Source organism: Typopeltis vanoorti, chromosome 4 (assembly GCF_054136105.1).
Source record: "Typopeltis vanoorti isolate ZY-2024b chromosome 4, IOZ_Tvanoo_1.0, whole genome shotgun sequence".
Lineage (NCBI taxonomy): Eukaryota > Metazoa > Arthropoda > Arachnida > Uropygi > Thelyphonidae > Typopeltis > Typopeltis vanoorti.
In genome coordinates, this window is record NC_143552.1 from 98,180,223 (window position 1) to 98,202,029 (window position 21,807).

Below are 21,807 nucleotides of genomic sequence, written 5' to 3' on the forward strand. Positions count from 1 at the left end.
TAACTTGTTCTAGCATGCGGATCTCTCCGGACCAACCCATATGTCCTGCAAATTGCCTGCGTAGCGTATTTGGAAGGTTGAAAAAGAACTGGATTCGATTCTCGTCGTGACAGGAAGAATCATTGGGCCTTTTTCAGTTGAAGGTACTCATGAACGCAGGTAGCAGGGTTTTTTTTTTCGGAAACTCGGGTTTTTCATCCCGCATACAGGCCAATCGGTCATCAGAACACACACGCAATTTAGACAAAAATACTGTTGTTTGTGACTGGCAGTAGATGGTGTTGATGGTAGTAGTGTCAAAGCAATCCTACTCTATATTTGATCTATAGAATAGGGTTCTTTGATTAACCTCTCTCTCTCTCTCTCTCTCTCTCTCTCTCTCGGTGGAATTGTCACTTTAAAAAAATCCTCCTTTTACTGGACACGTTATAAATAAAATTTTAAGCTCTTGGCAAGCCTCTTACATTATAGTCAGTGTGCTCCTATACTTTGTGCAAAATCATCTGATTAGTTATATAAATTACCTACTAAATAATATTATCAAAACTGTAGACCACTAAATTTATTAAACAACGATGGTAAATTGCCATTAAAATAAATTCTGCTTCTTTAAAAATGTGACGTGTTTTCCTTTAATTGCTTATGTTATATCAGTATAGTAATGTGTTGCAATATACCTAATTGGATTATTATTAGTAGTAGCTCCTGTTAAGCTTGTGATAATAATAGCATTTATTCCCATAGCGCCAGCCCCCCCCCTCGATATGAAGAACGATATGACTTCTACAAATCATATTATTCATCCAGTTTCGAACAATTTTGTACCATCGCTTATCGGTTCATGCATTGTTCAAAATCCAGTGACAATCTCAACGAAGTCAGAATAAAATGGAGAAGGAGAATGAAAGGTGCATATTTCGATCTAATGCAACCGTTTACTTGTGGACTGGTTTCCCTACTTACTCAAAAATACCTCTCACAAATCTCACTTAAAAAAAAAAAAAAAAAAAGAATAAGTAAACCAATTAATGTATTAGGCCGCGCGGTTAGCCTAGTAGTTATGCGCTTTGCAACCATATGCTTCGGGAAGGAGTGTCCTAGGTTCGATTCCCGTCGGTGACGTGAGGAGCTGAAGGATCTTCCTCAGCCATAGCCAAGTTAGCCAGTCTTGGGCGTGGACAGCAGGGTTTTTTCCCCAGTTTATTCTGAGGTTTTTCATCCCGCAAAGCAGGCAAACTGGCCTTGAGAACTCAACACTACAGGCCATAGGATACACCGGGGCATAAGGCTGACCACCTTATCCTGTAAACGGAGTGAGGTCCGATGATCAATGGACCCTCGACACCGCAAGGTAAAAGAGGGTATAAGGAAGATGATGATGTATTAATGTATTGGAAAAGCAGGTGTTAGAAGCGCCTACTTGGCTGACGTGATTTTAATCCATGGGATTGAGATGGTCCTCTAAACTGCAGCAACTCAGTAACAACTACAATAACAATAGTACTACGTCAGTAGGCTGCAAGTACTTGGATTACGCTTTTTTTTTTCCTTTATATAATATGAGTTGCTTATCTTGCATTAATATTTCTTTGGGTAATAGCAACATGAAGAGACGAGATGTGTCGTCATATAGGAATATTGATAAGTTTACTAAAATTGTAGCAAGATATATCCCCCATTACGTAGAGCAACCTGTTCTTTATATTAGCCTAATTTGGAAACGGAAAAAAAAATTGGTGGTTGGCTGTTTTGAATTTATGGACGAAGCAACTAAGCTTACATTAGGCCAGCGTATTATGTCTGCGTTCTTATAAGAGGTTTCCCCATTTTTGTCTTATAACAGGTTTTAAGATTAAGAATGCGTTCTTATAACAGGTTTCCCCATTTTTGTCGAATTAAAAAACCGATTTCCTTGGAGGGGGGGGGGGACTCTGCAATCTCTCTACAAGACCAACCAAGTCACTTTCAGTGAAAAAGTGAAAAGCCTTTATAAATAGAATTCGAACCAGTGGCGTAGCTAGAGCTGTTGCCGCCCGGGGCGATCCCTGAGTTTGTCGCCCCTCTCAATACACACCAAAAATACTACAAAAAGTCATAATGATATAGGGAAATAAATTAAAACAATATGTTTATTTTTGAAGTAAAACTTTAATTTCAACATTCTAAAATGTTATTTTTCTTGCTTTTCTGTTAGCAAAATCGTCGATGACATTGGCGAAGTCAATTTCATAATAATGTAGGTAATTCTTAATCAAATTTTATTTAGACAAACTCCTCTTACAACTAGCAAAACTTACAGCAATTGTGAGGAAAATTCGCTGTAGTATTACAATATTTGAAACTGAGTTCTCGAGACTGTATTTTAGAATTAACTGCAAAAGTTCAAAAAGGTTCAAAGTGTTGCCCGGGGAGGACCTCCCCCCTCCGCACCCCCCCTAGCTACTCCACTGATTCGAACCCACCTTTCCAATTAAAGACTATCATCGATACCACCGACTGATTATTCTGGTTCAGACTAATCAGTCGGTGGTATCGATCGGTAAAGTTCAGTCTGGTTTGTATAAAATGAATATAAAAGCAGTTAGAGTGTACATTTCTTCTTTACTTTAAATGCATGTTATTAATTTTGTAATAATTACGATTTATAAAGTTATTTTAATGAGGATTTTAATTATATCTCATCTGATCTCATCTTCCTTTTATTGCGAATTAAATTTTCGTGATAATTATTACTGAGCATTAAGTACATTACGTCAATAAATAAAATATTTAAAAAAATAAAAATATTTCTCAATTGCCCCTCCTAATATATATCAATCATTCTTCATAAAATTAAACTCTGGATCAGTTAATTAATGAAGAAAATTGATTATTTTCTTAGAGAGTAAGAGCTCTCTTATTACAGACGTCAACGTAAACTTCACTGTAAATGTTAAACTTATTTTTATTACTAAATTCGGTTTATTTATTTTCAGAAAAGTGGCTTAGGGTCATTATGAAATAATAATAGTCTTGTAGCAGACTGTTCATAATATTTTTTAAACCAAATTATTTAGTTATTAGCAAACGATGAAATCCTCCACTTACACGCATAGCTGGCTAAATGTTAAAAATTCAGTAGAATTTCGAGGATGAACCCCCCCTCCCGTTTATTATATGGAAGATATTTTCTCAAGCTTGTCCCAGATTGAAATGCTTACTAAAAGTAAAAATAGATGGCATATCATCTGTTATATTTGCTTTAATCTTAAACATTTCAGTTTGTATTTGCACTCAGTGACAAGGTATGGTGATGGTCTTATTATAGCAATCTGTAAATTTACAGTGGTGAGACGGAATACTTGCTGATATTTAGATTGCTCTATATAGAAACCAAAATACTCTCTCTCACTCACACACGCACGCACCAAAGTAGAAATTGCGTTAGTTTCACTAGTAGACCCGTACTTACCTGTCTCGAGGTTTGTGTCTTCTTTTAGCAATAGTCTGTATTATAGTTATCAAGGAAGGAATTAGTTTGTCTATTAAATTTATTGTAGAGATTTAATACTTGTTGTTGTTGTTTCCATTTTATTACAACATACATAATACCATAAGATTTTGTTATTTGAACTTTCCTTGTTTATTATTAATGTGAATGAACAATACTGATGACGGCATGATCTAATTTATTTTCCATTTCATGCTCTCACTTTACCTACAATACATGGCAGTAAGTTAACGATACAATCTGAAAATACTGCCAATATATCGATCCAGTGTAAGACTACCGTATAACAATATGGACAACCCCCCCCCCCCCCAGTGATGCTACACACCGGTTACAAGCTGTATTGATCGGTGGGATTTTGTCACCTTGACGCGCGTGGCCATTATTTTTCTCCTTTCGTCATCCTTTACATCCGCACATATTACATAGTGCAATCTCTAGTTCAGTTTATAAAATGTGTTATTTCCTTTTAGCCTTCCTGCATGCTTTGGTCTGAATTGATAATGAAATACAAAGACATGATCAATTGAAAAATAAATAAATAATGGCTATTGCGAAGAAAAGCTTTTGCACAAGCTTACAGCTTGGTCTAGGAAGGGGGGGGAACGTTTATTTATTTTTTTTTAACAAAAAGATAAAAAATTAAGTACTGCGGGACTTGGCTCCACGCTTTCACAAGCACCCTGTTCGTTTAACTTAATATAGCAAAATAATCTCTTTTATTTAAAAAAAAAAAAAAAGAAGAAAAGAAAACTATCCTTGTACCCGATCCTCAAATGTTTAATGTCCTTGAATCAGCAACCAGGATCATCTGAAATGGAAGCTGTAAAATTCATATGGACTATGTTCGTTATCCTTAATATTAAAGGGTGCCTTTATTAATGATGTGTTGTTTTACCTTGTAAATACCAGTCAAATTTCATTTGGTTCGCAACATCAATGACATGTTCAGATGAGCAGAAGATTTTTTTTCTACTATGATTTTACAGCAGAGAAATTCAAGCAATTTAAGATGAATACTCAAAAAAGAAATAAAAGTCGGTACCCTTCCACCTCCTTATTTCCATAAAGTTCTGAATATCTTTCAGTAGTCCCCCTAAACAGAACCCTTGAGAATCCGTTTGACCCAAATATATTCATAGCAATGTCGTGTTTTGTTTTTTTTTTTTTTTTTCATTCGTCAGTAGCAATTCAATTACAACTGGCCAATCTGCATTCTGCTGTAAGAAATATAGTCTGTGAGATTTTGTCAGAATGACTAAACTGTAAAGTATATTGCATAAAGATATAGAAAAAAAATATAGATATAAGAAAGTAAATAAACTATTACATAACAGTATTTTTTGGTGTAATATAATAAGCAGCTCATGAAATGTAATATGTTTAGGGAGAGGAAATTCCGCTCTCTCTCGCAAATCATCACACAGTAGGAATACACTGGGCGGCTAGAAGTCAGGACAAATATTTTTTTTTTTTTTTTTTGCAATTTTTAAGTTTTGCAATTAACTGTAGTTGTAAACAGACATTTTATTTTTCCAAAAAGCTTCTTAGTCATGGGGCTAAAACATTACTTCACATCGTATACACATGATGTTAGGTACGTCATCTAACCATCAGCAGACGTCAAAGTATATGTCACCCATGAAATGAAGACTACGCTTAGTACCTTGGGTGGGCTAAAGGTTTAGATGAAATCCAAAAACCCTGCACTGAAGACCAAACTTTGATCGTTTTGAAGCCACCGCTTTAGGCCCCCACCATGCAATGTAATGATCACATTGGGCGACGAAAATCATCTATCACCAAAAATGAATAACGTAAATTTATATGTAAAGTTCTTTTACTTTAAGTTTACTTATCATCTGGAAAGTTTAATTCTCACAAATGAAAATCTCACGGCCAAATTTGAATTATGAAATAATTAATACGTAAGGTTTTTGGCACAGTCTGTTGAATTAAATGATCGATAATGCTCAATGACACAGTAAGCATTACATACTTTAGTTGTAGTCATTGTATATCCTTCAGGGTTGTCCCATTTTAGATAAAAACTTCGTAATGTGGGACCGAAAGCCGGTGTTTTTTTGGCTACTGATATGATGACCTTTTCCGTGTTCAGCATGATAATAAAAGCTTTAGTAAGAAATTCGAGGTGGAGGGACTGGTAATTAAAAAAATAAATAAATAAAATAACTGACTGACTTAGACAGTGGAAGAGAACAACACAAGCACTATTAACGTATGAACAACAATCAAATATACTGTAATTGGTTGCCGAGAGTAAATGCAGTGACCTATTACTTATTACTTCGTTCAAAATTTTAATTTATACTTTAGAATCCATTTTAATAAATATAATTATGGCTTTAAAAAAAAAAAAAAAAAAAATACAGAAATCCAAAAAACGGTAAGATTTATTTTTCATACATTTTGTGTGTGTGCATGTAGATTTGATCCAGATGTGATATGGCAACCTTTTGATACTTTATGACTACTTTCTATATATAATTAAATATATTGCGAAGTATAAAAATGTGTATATGTTCTCAGTATTGATAGAGAAAACAGAAAAGCAATTTTCGAAGGTATTCTTTTTAATTATAATATTCATTTAAACTTGTCTTCTATTTTTTTTTTCCCAGACTGCGAAATTATTCATAATTCACATTGTGCACAGTCAGTGGCATTTGTTTACAACAAAATGAGGTTCAACTAAGATTCTCAATTTACAAATGTGTGCATCAGAAATGAGATGTACACATAAGATGTACAATTAAATGAAAATATGATCAGGCAGATATATGTATATAGTAAAGTATATGCTTCTTAAGTAGCTCTTACACAAAAAATAAGTGATTGTTCTTGCCAGACATAAACTGGCTATTTGGTAAAATATTTATTGCATGATAAATTAAATTCTTTTTTTTTCCAACAGTTGATAATTACCAAATATAGTTCGTAACATATTCTAACACCAAAATATATTAATGGAAAATGCGATGAATTTTCCAGTTCAACATTCACTATTATCAAAGCTGCATTACGACTAAGGGAAGACACGGAATTTGCTTTCAAACCCATTATCACATTGTTAACTGAATCACATAGTGCTGGAAGACATAAGATCACATGACTTGAACATTCCATCACATTCTAGCTGGAAGACTGTTGTGATTATGGATCAAATTATAGGAAGACAGTGAATTTCTCTTGATTTATATTCTTTTCGTCCATAGATCAATTTCTTTCGTTTTCCTGAAAACGTTTGTTGGAAGACAGGCAAGTGGAAGACTCAGAAGATATGTTTGGTAACACGTAGATGACATTAACTACCACCTTTTACCGCACCCACATAGTAATGGTTGTTCAAGATTCGCCAAGGGAACGTTTGCCATAAGGGCGAGTTCCTCTATCATATCCATTCTAGAAACGCTATTTTGTTCTCTATAGTCTTGCACTGTGCCACTACACGTCTGCTAGTTCTAGGAGAATGATTTACATCCAGTAATATGATAACAATAAATGCCAATAAGCAACAGAGTTCCAACATTGAGATAAAATCTTGCTGTCTGCTATAACGTCGCTCTTCAACTCCCGACTGATTATTGCTCCAGAAAATTTTAAGCAGTTCGTATTTGGGGATATGGCAAAGGAATATGATAAGCTTCCACAAGAGCCGATGCAGATGAGTAGACACCTATTATTCCACAGAAGAGTCCTATGCAAATAATAAATACCTCCCAACTGATCGAGTACCATGCCATAGTGTCCCATTTCAATTTCATATGGAAATAGCAGGGCCAAACGAAAGATAACATAGTACCAGTAAAACTGCCTATTAGACCCATTAGTAGGGCGAAATGAGGAATAGAGATAGCCATCAATAAAGTGAAGATAACTAGCAGTACGCGTAGTGCAACAGCCCATATTCTCAACTCTCCATCTTGGGCAAAGCAACTCGGAAATTTTGTAATTTCTTTGCCTTGAAAGAAAGCCGATTCAATAAGGTTGGCAGCCGCATAATATGGCAAAGGATATGAAAAGAGAGCTTTGATTACAAGGATAAGGTTAACAATTACCTTAAAACCTTTCGTAGGAAGGTTATTTGTTATAACTTCTTGGGTTTGTTCTCCAAACGTAAGAAATGCCACGTAAGCAATACCAGCTTTAAATATAGCAGCGGCAATATGACTCCAGTCTAGCATACAATGAAACTTGGAACGGTCTCTCAAATTGCCTTCGAGAGTAGGAAGAAATATTTGCGATGTGTAGCTGAAGACTACGATGCCAAGCGTGACAGGGAACATGCGAATGTTGATTCTTAATTGCACCTTACTCCATTCCCACTCCGGTGCTCTAATGAAGCAATATCCAAGCACGGCTATATTAATAAATAAATGGGCTACAGTGCACCAAAAACTTAGCCAGGACACAGCTGTTAGGTTCCTCAAGAATGCGCAAGGTAAAAGAAACATTGTCGATATCATCATCCAAGATCGTTGATCGACTGAACCTTCTGGGAATGAACCAATCATTAAATCTCCACAGAGGACCACATACAGGATGCAAGTCATAAGCAACTCAATGATTTGGGCCATATTTACCATTTTTCCTCCCCATTTCTCTCCTAAACATGTTTGAGCGATAGACACGTAACTGTCCCTTACACGTACAAGTTCTCCTTGCTCGTTGGGTTCGTAGAGACATGCTACCAAGATCTTACCTGTATGACAACATATGTAAGCGACGAATACCAAGGAGAAGATAGCCCAGTAACCTCCAAATAATACTGAATAAGGTAGACTGACGATAAACATTCCCTGAAAAAGAAATTTTGTTATTAATAACACAAAATATAAACACCAAAATGTTTTTTTTTTTTTGCTTTTTTTTTCTTTTAGAAAACAGAATATATCCTCTAACCCCTTTTTTTTATCTGTCCGAATAATACTAATGTTAAATACTAACAAAATGAGAATAAATATATTTCTAAGTACACTAAGGAAAGATAAAATTAAACTACTGTGACATCTACTGGAAGGAAAGCTTAGAGGAAGAAATTGTGAATAAAAATTTGACAATTATATTATTTAGTATTCTGCAGTATAGGTAAATATGAATTATTTTCTGCTGGAACATATAATTAATTAATCACTAAATTACTGACTGCATGTGTGCAGTTTAATGAAAAATTATTAAAACACGCTTCATTCCTAGCTCTTAAGGTCCTAATGGTAGTCTTACACCTTCTTCTTCTTTAGCTAGTTGAACCTCTAAGGTTCTTAGCTGCATGTACCAGCTTCTTCCATTCCTTTCTGTCTTGAGCTTTTTCATTCCAGTTCTGAATTCCCATCTCATCTAATTTTTTTTTTATTTTTTATATATATATTATTTATGAAAACATTTTCTTTTCTGTCTTATTATTTTATTGGCCTCCTTGCTGCTCTCTCTCTGTATCGCAGAGCGATATGAATATGAGCTGGATTATTAAGCCAAGTGTCTCTATCTATTTTCTTTCTTTCTTTTTTTTTTTTTTACTGCCCATTCACATTCTTAATTGAACAATTTTTTACGCTGTATTTTACTTTGAATTCCAATTGAATTTTCTGCTTACACCGGGCGATGAAATTCATCCACCACGTAAATATCAAGATTATAAATTCAAATAGGATGCCTATGGAATAAAAAATAATAAAAATAAACTAATCATTAAAAAAGTAACAGTAGTACGGACCAATAATAATTATGGGTACTAACTCCGTATATATTATGGCTTCAAAAATATCTAAATCATTTAGTTCTTCTAAAATTATTTTATATTTTTGATATGTGATAGATTTGGAATAACCTTAATCTCTACACTTTTTCTCATTTAAAGGATAATATAAGGGAAATTTCAGTTCAAGGCATAAAAATAATTTAGGATTTGCATTTGACAGTCATTATTGAAGAAGAACAGCTAAAGTTAAGCGAAGAAGGAAAGAGAAATGAGTTTAATTAACGTCAAAAACACTAAAACAATGATATTTGGAGAAAAGAGGATCAAAAAGCAAATAAAGATCATGACATTAGCCGGAAGAGATTAGGAGCTTTACGTGCGGGGAACTCACGATTTTGAAAGCGAAAGTAAACCTACAGATAACAGACAAGACAGCGAAAAGTAAAGCAGTGAGCCTTGCCAAAAAGCTGAGACTGCTGGAAGCATGCATGTTCACAAGCACTCTCCATGGTTGTGAGACATGGGTAATGGTCAAATACTATGAAACGAATATTTGGTATTTGAAAGAACATGTTATAGAAAGATTCTACTAACTGTATGGATGCAAAAATTTTCGAATGAACTAAAGAAAAGTAAACTGCAAAGGGAATCTAACGAGAAAAAAAAATTCGAATGAAACGTAGCCTTTTTTTTTTTTTTGACATGTATGCAGAATGGAAACAGCAGAAAGGTCAAAATCTTGATGTTTACTACAACAGACTGCAATAACTGGAGAGGACTGTCAAGACGAGAGTGAGTAGCTGATGTGAAGAAGTGGTGTGGGAAGTGTTTGCAGGAGTGGAGTCGCCAGGCAATGGACAGAGAGAAATGGCAAAAAATGATAATGCATCAGACATCAATGGGCACCGGACCCACGGCCACTGATGACTATATTATTATTTCATCTATAAGATAGAGAAGGCTCTATGGTATGGCTTACATCTAATGACATTTTTACTTGATTCTCAGGTTCTTCTTTAGAGGGCTTGCATTGAAAAAATGGCAGTCATAGAAATGAAAATTTAATTCTGAATGTGAAACATTCGCATTGTATTTATTATAACAATTATTTTAATACTTTCGAAAAAGTTTAACTTATCATTTATTCAAGCTAGTCCGATTACTAGTTATGTGATTATAGAAAGAATTACTTCCGCCATAAGAAGAAGCTTTCCTTAACCGTAAAAAAACAGTAGTATAGTGCGCGCACACACAAACATATTAATATTTAATTTTATATGGTACAATGAAATATTCTAAAATATTATACAATATGTAAAAAAAAGTATGTGAAAACAGTCATAATGATGATGTTAATTTAACTTTATTATTTAATTTTATACAAAAACATTTTTAACTGAACATTGAGAAATTTTAATTATTGAATACTAAAAAAAAAAAAAGCGGGATACTTACTTGAATAGCATTTGTCACGTTCCATCCAGCTTGCCATTCGGAAATTTGAGTACTCTTTTCACCGAACTCCCCTGTTGCACAATCCTCATTATTTGTCACAGCGCCGTTCAATTTGGCTTCCCCTGTCTCCGCTTCAGTTGGAAAATCTCCCTCTCCGTCATCGCCAGACTCACGGAAAGAAGCCAACTCCGTATCGGTTTGGCCATGTCCGTGCTTAGCGAAGTGCAGTTTTTCGGTATCCGGATCTTCCCCGCAGGATCCAGGGAGATATGATCGAACACTCTGCCAAAGACTAAACAGGTACCAAGACATAGTGATGTGGAATATCACTTATAGCGAGTGCGCGGATGTTAGTTAATAAAGAGGAATAATTGTAATGTTTATTCACAGTCTACCCATTGCAGAACTGTTGTACTTGTTTCTGAGAGGTGGTTGTCGTCAATCAACCAGTGGCTTTACTTCGCAGAGTCAGAATGTCGGCGTGGCCCAGTATCCCTGATATATCGACGGCCCTAGGATGATGGCTGTGGAAGCTTCCAGTCAGGTAGAGAAGGGTGTGTAAACCGGTGGTTTAATGTGCTGAAAAACAGAAATATTACCGGAGTGGATAAATTCTAACAGTGCTACAGGTGAAGAGAAATTTTTGCAATAATGTTTTAAAACTTTTTCGGAGATCTAAATCAAATATGAAAATCAATCAACAAAAATTCCGGTTGATAACACATTATTTTACCACAGTTTTTTAGGAATACCCTTAGATATTAAGTCATAAATCTATTAAATGTATCATAAGTTAATTCTATATATTGATTACAACATCATTACAATAATTAGCAGTATACTGTAAAATATACTTAGTGACAAACTGCAATGATTTGCAGACAGTTTCATTATTTATATAATTTCTCTAAAAATAATAACATTTTGAAAAGCTGTCTAACGGAAGTTTAGCTTTCCATTGAATATACCTTAATAAATGCTTTTAAAGTAGAACGGATATTAAAATTCGTTAATTTAATTAATAAAATTTCAAATTGAGTTTCATTTATATAATAAAATCACTTTATCAATAAAACGAGCTAAATCAAATATTGTTTATTCTAATATTAGCTAGAATCAATAATAATAATAAGAAGAAGAAGAAATAAAATTCAGAGAGTGGTTCGACTGAGGTCACTTCTTTTTTTTTTTTTCTTTTTTTTTAAACAAACCCCTGTTTAAATCTTATAAATCTTCTTGCTGATCATCCTTCTTTTGAAAAGTACTTTGAAAAAATTTCAAGAATCTAATACAATTGTTACTGATACTTCATTTTTAAAGCAAAGTGCATGAAGGAATGTCTCTGGCAATTTTCTGGCCTAAAATTGCGTGCAACAGCATATGGTACGCTGAGATGTGATAGATTTGGAATAACCTTAATCTCTACACTTTTTCTCATTAATATATCGCAGCTGTTGCTTCCTTTGCATCTAAAAGGTTATTTTCCTTTTTGAGTCGAAACTCTATAGATCCCAAATTTGCTACTATCTTAGAATAATATTCTCGCATCAGTGGAGTGTTGCTAAAATCTTCCACGCTTCAAACTAGCACAAAAGTTCTGGCTTTGGATGATATGATCAACACGCCAAGCTTATTATGAATTTATCTCCATTCCTTGTCTCATGGGCATTCATACCTTTTACGTAGTCATTATCTTTCCAAAACAGCAACTTTCATTTCTGCGGATGTCTTTCTTCTAAAACCTATTGAAACGCATGCAACAGCTAGCAATATTCTTTAATATATATATTTTTTTTTTGTGATTATACATCTATCCAACAATTAGGCAGTTTGAAATTTAACTTTTTTTTTCTTACTTATTATAGTTGGGATTTGTTATCAAAAATGAATTTTCTTAAAGTTACTGAAATAGGGCAACATATATTAAAATATAACAGATTAAGAACCTTTAAGAAGGTAGAATATATAAATAAACTCAATTTATTATTATTACAAATCATCACAACTCACTTATTACAGACTCACTTATTTCATTAACTCTGATGATAATTTTTGATTATTCAAGCCAACTGTAATTAGATACGTTTCTACGATTCTGAACATGCGAATACACCGATCAGATTCGTTTTGTCTCCCTCTCCCATGTCGATCTTCTCGTCCACATTCCAGTCAATGCTGTTCATTAACTGTACCTAGAGGCATTTTATTTAAATTCAGTATTTGGAATCCGTACAAATATTTGTTGAATGCTATTTTGAATGGTTCAACTGAAACAAATAAACGAGAAACATTTCTATATTATGAGGAAAAAAAGCAAAAAAAAAAAAAGCAATAACTCTGCTCCTTCTTGGATGAAATTCGATGAAATTTGTTATTCAGGATATACACTAAAATTTTTTCCACTCAACTCAGTTTTGGTTACTCATTTACAATAAGATGAGTTTTATTGGCTAAATTGAGAAAAATAATTCAGAATGATAGTACTAATTACTTTAGCTTCATGGAATTTAATGAAGTTCGATATTTACAAGCTCTACTAAAATTTCGACTAGAACAAAACTAAGTTAACTCGATTTTTGTTTCAATCGGACCATTTCAGTGATAAAAAAAAATAAATAACCGTATGTCTAGTATGCATTATCCGATAAATAAGTAAGGCAAAGAAAATTAAAAAAAAGTGACGTATTTTCATAATACAATTCATCATTCATTATCAGCAACTGAAACTAGAGCTGTTTTTAACATATGTAATTAGACAATTTTATTTTGTCCCATTTTACCAGAAAAATGATTCGATCAAAATTGAAAACCACAGAAGTGAGTAACTATTCTAAATACCAACAATTCCAAGTCAAAGAGGCGGTATTATTTTCATCTCGAAATGTGCTGCCAAATCTGTCCGTAAAAATGGTGCATTTATAATGAAAAAAAATCATCATATAGTCTTAAATCTAAGACCAACATTTAGTGCATTACAACAAATATTAATATTGTGATATATATATATCTGGCTCTTATAATTGTTTACATAAATGAAATATGAAAACTATTCCGAGTCGAATGTCCGATTGTCGATATTTCCGTTGTTTATGAAATTAAAATAATCTGACTGACACCAAAATTGAAGCAAAGGAATATGTTATGATGAACAATCTAAATATCAGATTTTTTTTAAAAAATTCCATTCGGTAAGAGTGGAATTAATGCTATATATGTAATTTCGAAACGTTTTACACCAGCTCACTTTTCAAACGGCCAATTTTAAGCAAAAGATGGTTCAAAAAATTGTGTGTGGGGGGGGGGGGGGGTATACGAGAGGTGGAGTTGAAAAGTTCTGAAAAAAGCACAAGAAAGAACATATCTTAAAACCCTTAAATTCCCATGTTTCATCAAATTGTAAAATTTGAAATTTGTAATATATATATATTACAAATTTCAAATTATTGGGCAGCAAGAGGATGGAAATCAATATTAGATTACTTTATACTAAACGAAAAGACATCAAAATTTTCACTAGATGTTAGAGTTCACAGAGGATATGAAATAAGCAGTGACCACTTCCTTGTTAAAATAAAATTAAGATTGCCACCTAAATGGCTACAAGTAACAAGAACAGAAAGAAAAATTGAAACATTTGTTTATAAAACTAGACTATTGAATGACACAAATGTACAATTGGCTATATGAACAAAGAATTAACCAATATCTAGACAAAATAAAACAAAATGAAGAAATAGAAATAGAATGGCTTAATATAAAAACGATACTAAATGCAGCAGCAAATGAAAGCTTAGGAAAGACCAAAAAATTCAATAAAAGGAAAAAACTGAAGATCTGGGATGATACAATGAAAGAAATAATCAAAAAGAAAAAAGAAGCCTATCACAAATGGTTAAGCAGTAAAAGATTAGAAGATGAAATAGAATATAAGAGAATAAGAGCCATAGCTAAAAGAGAAGCCAGAAAAAGACATAGAGAATCATGGAACAAATTTGTTTCTAATTTAGAACATGATTTATATAAAATAAGACGTAATGCATATAAAATTTTGAAACACTTAAATGCAGATACCAAAGAAAACATAAAATTAAACACTGAATTGAAATTAGAAGAATTTCTAAATTACTACACAGAATTGTGGACAGACAAATATTTTAAAAAAGACAACTGGCAAACAATTAACGAAAATGAAAAGGAAATAACTAACGAAGAATTAGAAATCAGCCTGAAAGAAACAAGAAACGGAAAATCACCTGGAGAAGATAAGCTAGGTTCAGAACTATATAAATGCGCAGCAACAAGATTCAAAGAAAGATTCTTATTATTTTTAAATAAAATTTATTCAACTCGTATCCCCCCAATAAAATGGAAAAAAGTAATTGTGATTCCTATCTTTAAAAATGATAATAGAGATGATCCTATAAACTATAGAGGTATCAGTATACTAAATTCCTGTTACAAAATATATAGCAGAATCTTAAATAACAAACTAATGAAATATTCCGAAAACTTTATTTTAGAAGTACAGAATGGATTTAGAAAAGGACGATCATGTACTGACCCGGCCTTTTGCCTAAAATGAATAATAGAGAAAAGAAGAGAATACAATTTAGAAACACATATTACATTTATTTACTTTGAAAAAGCATTTGACAAAGTTAAAAAAAACATATTATTTAACATATTAAAAGAAAGACAAATACCAAATAATATCCTAAAAGCTATCACAAGTATATATGAAAATAATCAAATACAAATAAGATTAAATCACGAGCTATCATGTACGAGAGAGATTAACCAAGGGGTCCGACAGGGATGTCCCCCTCTCAGCAACTCTTTTTAATATCTACTTAAATGAAATAATAATAAAATGGAATAAAAATTTACATCAAGGAATTAAACTTTCTCCTACAGTAAACTTAAACACTCTCCTCTTTGCTGACGACCAAATAATAATTACAAATTCTGAAGATAAACTACAGAAAGCTATTTTAGATCTAAATGAGATATCCAAAGATTATGGTATGATAATATCAACGGAAAAATCAAAAACTATGACCTTTAAAGGACAAGATCCAGCAAGAACTAAAATAGTACTAGATAACAAGATCTTGGAACAGGTGAATTCATTTAACTACCTACGATGTACGATCACATATGAAAATGAAAAAGATATAAACGTAAAAATTGCAAAATATTTAAAAATAACAGGTGTAATTAACTCTATATTTAAACCAAACCTAGTTCAAAAACAAACCAGACTAAAAGTATGCAATACATTAGCCCTACCAGTCTTAATGTATGGAAGCGAAATCTGGATAATAAAACAAAAAGACAAACAAAGATTAACAACAGCAGAAATGAAGTTTATGAGAAAAACTGCAAAGTATACCCCATTTGATCACAAAAGAAACGAAGATATTATGAAATAATTAAACCAAGAACCAGTAATAGAAAAAATTAAAAAATATAAACATAAATGGATGGAGCACGTTCAAAGAATGAAAACAGAAAGATTACCAAAACAATCCTTAAAGTACAAGCCATTAGGAAAAAGAAAACCAGGACGTCCTCTTAAACGATTCAACGATGACTTCTAAGGCCGGAACAGGCCATGCTAGGCCTAAATCCTTGATATGCATGATGATGATGATATATATATATATATCGAATTTCAATAGAATCCGTCCAGCCATAGTCCAAGAATACACACTGACGGAAGGACAAAACAAATATAACAGAAGCTTGCACAGTTGGCAAATCGTATATAAAAATGTCTTTAGATAAACAATTGTCAATAATAACGAATGATTTGATGAATAACATATATAAGGCGAAGAACGTTTTTATAGGAGATTTTCAATAAAGGTGAGTTGTAGCTCTCATGTGGAGGTCGAGGGATTTTCCTGGAAACTGGTTTTTTGTCTCATAAAATAAAAACTTAGGGAATGCAACAGAGAAATGGTAAGTCCAGGGTAGTACTTATGCACAGGCGCACTTATGCTCTAGCTGGGGGGTGGTGTCGAAAAATTAGGATTAATAATGAGGGTCCCGGAGCACTCTAGGGCCTCTGGTTCCGCCCGTCTCGAGAAAAGTGTATGGCTTTGGGGAAAGCCTCTGCTGCATTAATTGCCTAAAACTCCTCATTAGGGGACTCAATCCGTCTTGGACGGATAACAATTGGATAAATGGGTGGATGGATTTAGTAATTTGTGCAGTCGGCCATGCACTATAGATTTGCTTATAATTAAGTTTCAAAGTGTAATCACTTCTCTTTCTGTGAAAATTTAAATTACAATAATTGAAATTTTCCTATGTTTGACTTTTCGAATTGGAAAAGATAAGACGAGTCTTCAATAAGATATGTTTTCTTCATTTGTAGGCATTATATTGAAGTAAATAAAAGAAAGTCTTTAGTAATCGAATATCACATACCATTTCACTATATTAGTTTACATTTTTAAAACTACTACTTGAATCCAGCATCGAAAATAGGAAATTAAAAATTAAGATTTAAACTCAACGCAATCATGTGGAATGAATTGAAGTATCTATAGTACTTAAGAAATTTTATCTATAAGATGTCAAGAAAGAAAAATGAGGAAATTTCTCAGTTAAGACATTTCTAAAGAGAAATTTTATTATAATTTCTTTAAAATATGATAATTTTGAACATTATAACTTCAAAATCGAACACAGATATAAAAAATAAAAGCAGGTGGTGGTTTGAGAAAATCTGATAATTAGTGGAATATAAAAAGCATGTTTTTCCCCATTAATGGCCTGATTTTCTCAAATAGTTTTTGGCGAGTTTTAGAATTTTTGTATCAAATTAACAGAAATTGACTTATACTTTAAAGTTGAGTGTTTCAAGATTATATATATTTTTCTTTTTATTATTAATAGAAAAAATGGATCCATGTGATCCAATATTGCATTGTGCTAATCTAATCGACTGGTCAATATGTTTTAGCATATCTAGTTAAGAGAATTAGAATTAGAATTATTTGAGGATGCAAAAATAAAAGTTGATCATAAAAATTTAATGGGTGGAGTGGCCTCGAACGATGAGTCCTAAGATTCCATACGTACACCAAGTAATAATAATACTTGGTGTAAGGGTGTGTGTGAGTATATATATATATATAAATGAAACCTGATGTATTTGCATCTTGACAATAATGAAAATTATAAAAGAATCAAAACATATCCAATTGTGGAAATTATATTACAGTTTCTTTCTTTATTAAAAGTGGAAAGAAAGAAATATTAGTTACATACTTTACAATTCAAAATAAAGTTAAAATTTTAACTTGTTTTAAATACAAACTAAAATACAGTATATAGCTACCCTGCTGTTGGTTACTTCTATCACGTAAAATGATTGACTACACGATTAATCTTAGCAACAGTATAAGTGAAACCTTTGCACTTGTTCAGTTGATAGTTTTGAGTCCTTCAATGGCAAACACGCCTTTGATTTAAAATATATATTAAATATATAGTTTTAGGAACCTTTAGTGACATAAAAATGTCCTATACACTTCTCATTAAGAATGAAGCATTTGCCTGTTCCATTAATCTTTGCACCTTGCAATTATTTTTCTTTCTCTCTTTCGCTCGTTCTTTTCTCTTTCGTCTGTATTTTACCCTCTTAAATGCTCTGTCTATTTCTCCCTGTATTATTCCTCTATCGTTTTATTTAAACTGTAAATATATCATTCTCTTCTGATATCTTCATTCTATGTACTCTATATACTATGTTTCTAGGAACTTTAATTATAAAACTTGCCATTTTACAATTTTCTGACTTTAATAATAATTAATAACAACTTTTCAGAATATTGCGAAATTGTAATATTATTTAATTGTCTTTAACGAAATTAAAGTTTATCATAATTCCATTTAACACGAAAAATATATCAAAGTATACTATTTAGAATTTTGAATTCCTTAAAATAAGTCTTGTAAATAGATTATTATCCATTTTATCGGCATTTTGCAGTCTCTTTTTTTATTATTATTTTTTTGATTTCTATCTATTGCTCCACATTTTTATCCTTTATTATTCTCAACGAAAGAATACGTTTTCGTTTCAGATAGAGTGTATCTGTTAACGGTTAAATGGAGGAATATCTTAAGCGTAGATTACTTCTAAAGAAATATCTCGTGCTTTCTTAGTTCATATAGAACTTTCATCTTGAGAACAATAAAAGAATCTTAGCCATAATTTCTCGTTATATAACTGACACCTTTATTGGTGTTATGTGTTTCCGAAGTTGATGTAATCATCTGTTCCCATATCATGTTCGATAAAGAATACTACACGTTTTCTGATTTCTTCCGACTATTTCCAGAATACATGTAAATGAATACACACCAAACGAAAATAATGAATGTGACTACCCCCGCGATACTTTTTTTTTCTGCATCATAAACACACCTTTCGGAGATACCTTTCTGAAACACCAACCAGAAGATATTATGTGTCTATAATAAAACTAAATCTTTACTAGTACGTAAGTTATGACAAAATAATTACTGTTTGTAGCTTCTTATTTAATTCATTAGCGTAAAAATATAGGTGGATCCACCCACTTTTCAATTTTGGCATGCAGTACTTACGTGTTTTCATCAGCCATACCATAATGGCCGTTCTTCCTTCACCAGCCTAACATCCGGGAATTTGTAATATTCATATCAAGATTTTTTTTTCCACCTCTCACTCGTACATCTGCAGAGATACCGCATCACACCATGTTTCCACGCATGCTCTTGTTCTCCACACAACTGTTGGCTCTCTGATGACTTGTACGCATGTGCACGAGATCTGGAAACACCCTCCACGAATCCAAGGAGCTTCCAGGAAGATGGAGAAATTACTCCTCATATATATGCCTGCGCGTTACATATTAACTAGTTACGCGTTCGATTTTCATAGCCAAATAACACTTTTCTATAGATGGATGTGGTAAAAGATTCTTTATATATTTCAATATTTGCTTTTATTTTCAAATTATTTTCCATTTTCTGCTTATAAAATAAGTTTGAGTTTGTGTTTCAATATTTAGTGGATTAACCAGATTTCTATAAAGAGGTGGGATCTTTGTCTTTCAGGATGCAAATAACTTATTTGATTCGTTTATATTTCATGACGAGATAATGTTATATAAATTACTTCTTGATCGAAATGAGAAAACTTAGAATTCTTCCTGCATCATGTTTTCAAATATATGTGTGTATGTATGTATGTGTATATATATATATATATATATATATATATATATATATAAATGTATTTACAATCAATTTTATATTTACAGTTTTGGATTTACAATTTTATTATTAATTGTCATTTAGGTATTTATTTGGAAAATCGAATTTCATTCTTAAAGGTAATTATGCCATGATGGTAATTGTGTCCTTTGTAATTAAAAAGAAATGAATATTTTCTGTTGCTATTCTTGAAACTTAAAAATTAAAAAAAGCATAATTATTATAACTGAAAAACTGTGATTTTATTCTACATAAAAAGTTAAAGATAATTAGAAACTAGACTTACTTTTTGATCTCTAGTAATTTATCTAAAATTAAATATCGAGAGATTTGCTGCTGGTGGTGCCCATTCAGAACAGATTTATCAAAACTGTTTCGAAGATACTTAAATCATGCATTTCTATATTGTATTCAGTGACTAGTAGCTTATTGAAATGTATGCAATGGTTTAAACAACAACAACAAAAAAAAAAAACGTTTAAACCATTCTAGGATATTAAAAAGTTTTTTTGAAAGAATGGAGGAAAGCTTGCACAATACACTACAATGAAAGTCATATGACAGAACAAAGATTATTCAAATAACAATTGCAGATTTGTTACCATGATCATATTGGTGGAAAAAATATGACATCTAGAAAGTGGAAAGCCGAATTACTTGAAAGAGAAAAACTTCCTGTAAAAAATAAAAGTGGAATTTAATTCAATTTTTAACAGAAGACCTAAAGTTGATTAATGAATGTAATACAGCTCTTTTTTTATCTTGTCCTCCCACATTATCTTGTAACGAAGATATTTGAAAGCTCGACTTAAATTATACTTAAATGTGAGTATTTATCATATTACTAAATTGTGTTTCTAATTGTAATCAGTACAATACGAATATGAACTTTTTTCCATTGCAATCACGGAATAATATATATTCCTTATTTTCCCATCTGAATTGAGATCCTTAAATAAATGATCTAAAACAATTACAGAAAAAGTAAGAAAGTAAGAGCCCAGTAAGAACGTTTGTTACATTTAGAAATTACAGAAAATATTTTGCAAAAACTGTTCTTAATATCGGAATAATGTTAAATGCGAAGAATGGTTGCATATAGCACAAAATTCTTTTTCCAAGTACAGTACTCATTTTCATGTTTCTTTGAAGTGAAGTTTTTTCTTTAAAATTTGGTAATAGAACTGATAGAACTTTTGTTTGACTGTGGATAGTTTTCACTACAAAAAAAATAAAAAATAAAAATAATAAAAAATTGGCGAAAATCTTTTTCTTACGCAATCTGTTTGTGTTCTGAAAGAATTTCTTTGTTTGTGAGAATATACCGCGTCCTGAAGAAAACGTCACTAAGCTATTATTTATTGAGATCAGAATCAAGCACAAGAAGCACTATGAAAACTCTGAGACATCATTAAACTCCCGATTATTCAGAATGCGGGTTAACTGCCAATGTTGAAGGGAGGAGGAGGAGGAAATGGATGCTCGTGTTGAGTATTAGTTGGCAAGTTCGAAGAACTGTCTCTCAGGGTAAATAATAATAATAATAATAATAATAATAATAATAATAATAATAATCATTGAACAAAAAGGCAATTTTCAAAAATCTAGAAGAACAAAAGATCAGATCCTTATTAATAACATGATCCTCAGAAATTCAAAAAGACGAAAAACTAACTTAAACATGGCATGAATAGACTATAAGAACGTATTCGATTCCCTCCCACACTCATGAATCCTAAAATCACTACAAATCACTACAAATATTTGGAATTAGCAAAAACATACGTTCATTTCTACTATGAATTCATGGCATACAATTTTAATAGTCAATAATGAACGATTCGGAGATAGCATTAAACGTGGAATT

At 32.2% G+C, this 21,807-nt stretch overlaps 1 protein-coding gene across 4 annotated transcripts in view; it reads right to left on the bottom strand.

Moving 5' to 3' along the window:
• Positions 1–6,064: 6,064 nt before the first annotated feature.
• VGAT (vesicular GABA transporter) overlaps positions 6,065–21,807 on the bottom strand; it is a 148,738-nt gene continuing 132,995 nt past the window's right edge. For 3 of the 4 annotated variants that reach the window (XM_090391940.1, XM_090391939.1, XM_090391941.1), the window contains 2 exons: positions 10,665–11,243; positions 6,065–8,310 (listed from right to left, as the gene is read on the bottom strand). In XM_090391940.1, the coding sequence (XP_090248066.1) occupies positions 7,111–8,310; positions 10,665–10,976 (1,512 nt within the window). In that variant the 5' untranslated portion in view covers positions 10,977–11,243 and the 3' untranslated portion in view covers positions 6,065–7,110. Of the gene's footprint in view, positions 8,311–10,664; positions 11,244–12,689; positions 12,857–21,807 lie in introns of all 4 variants that reach the window. The other variant, XM_090391942.1, reaches the window with a different exon arrangement.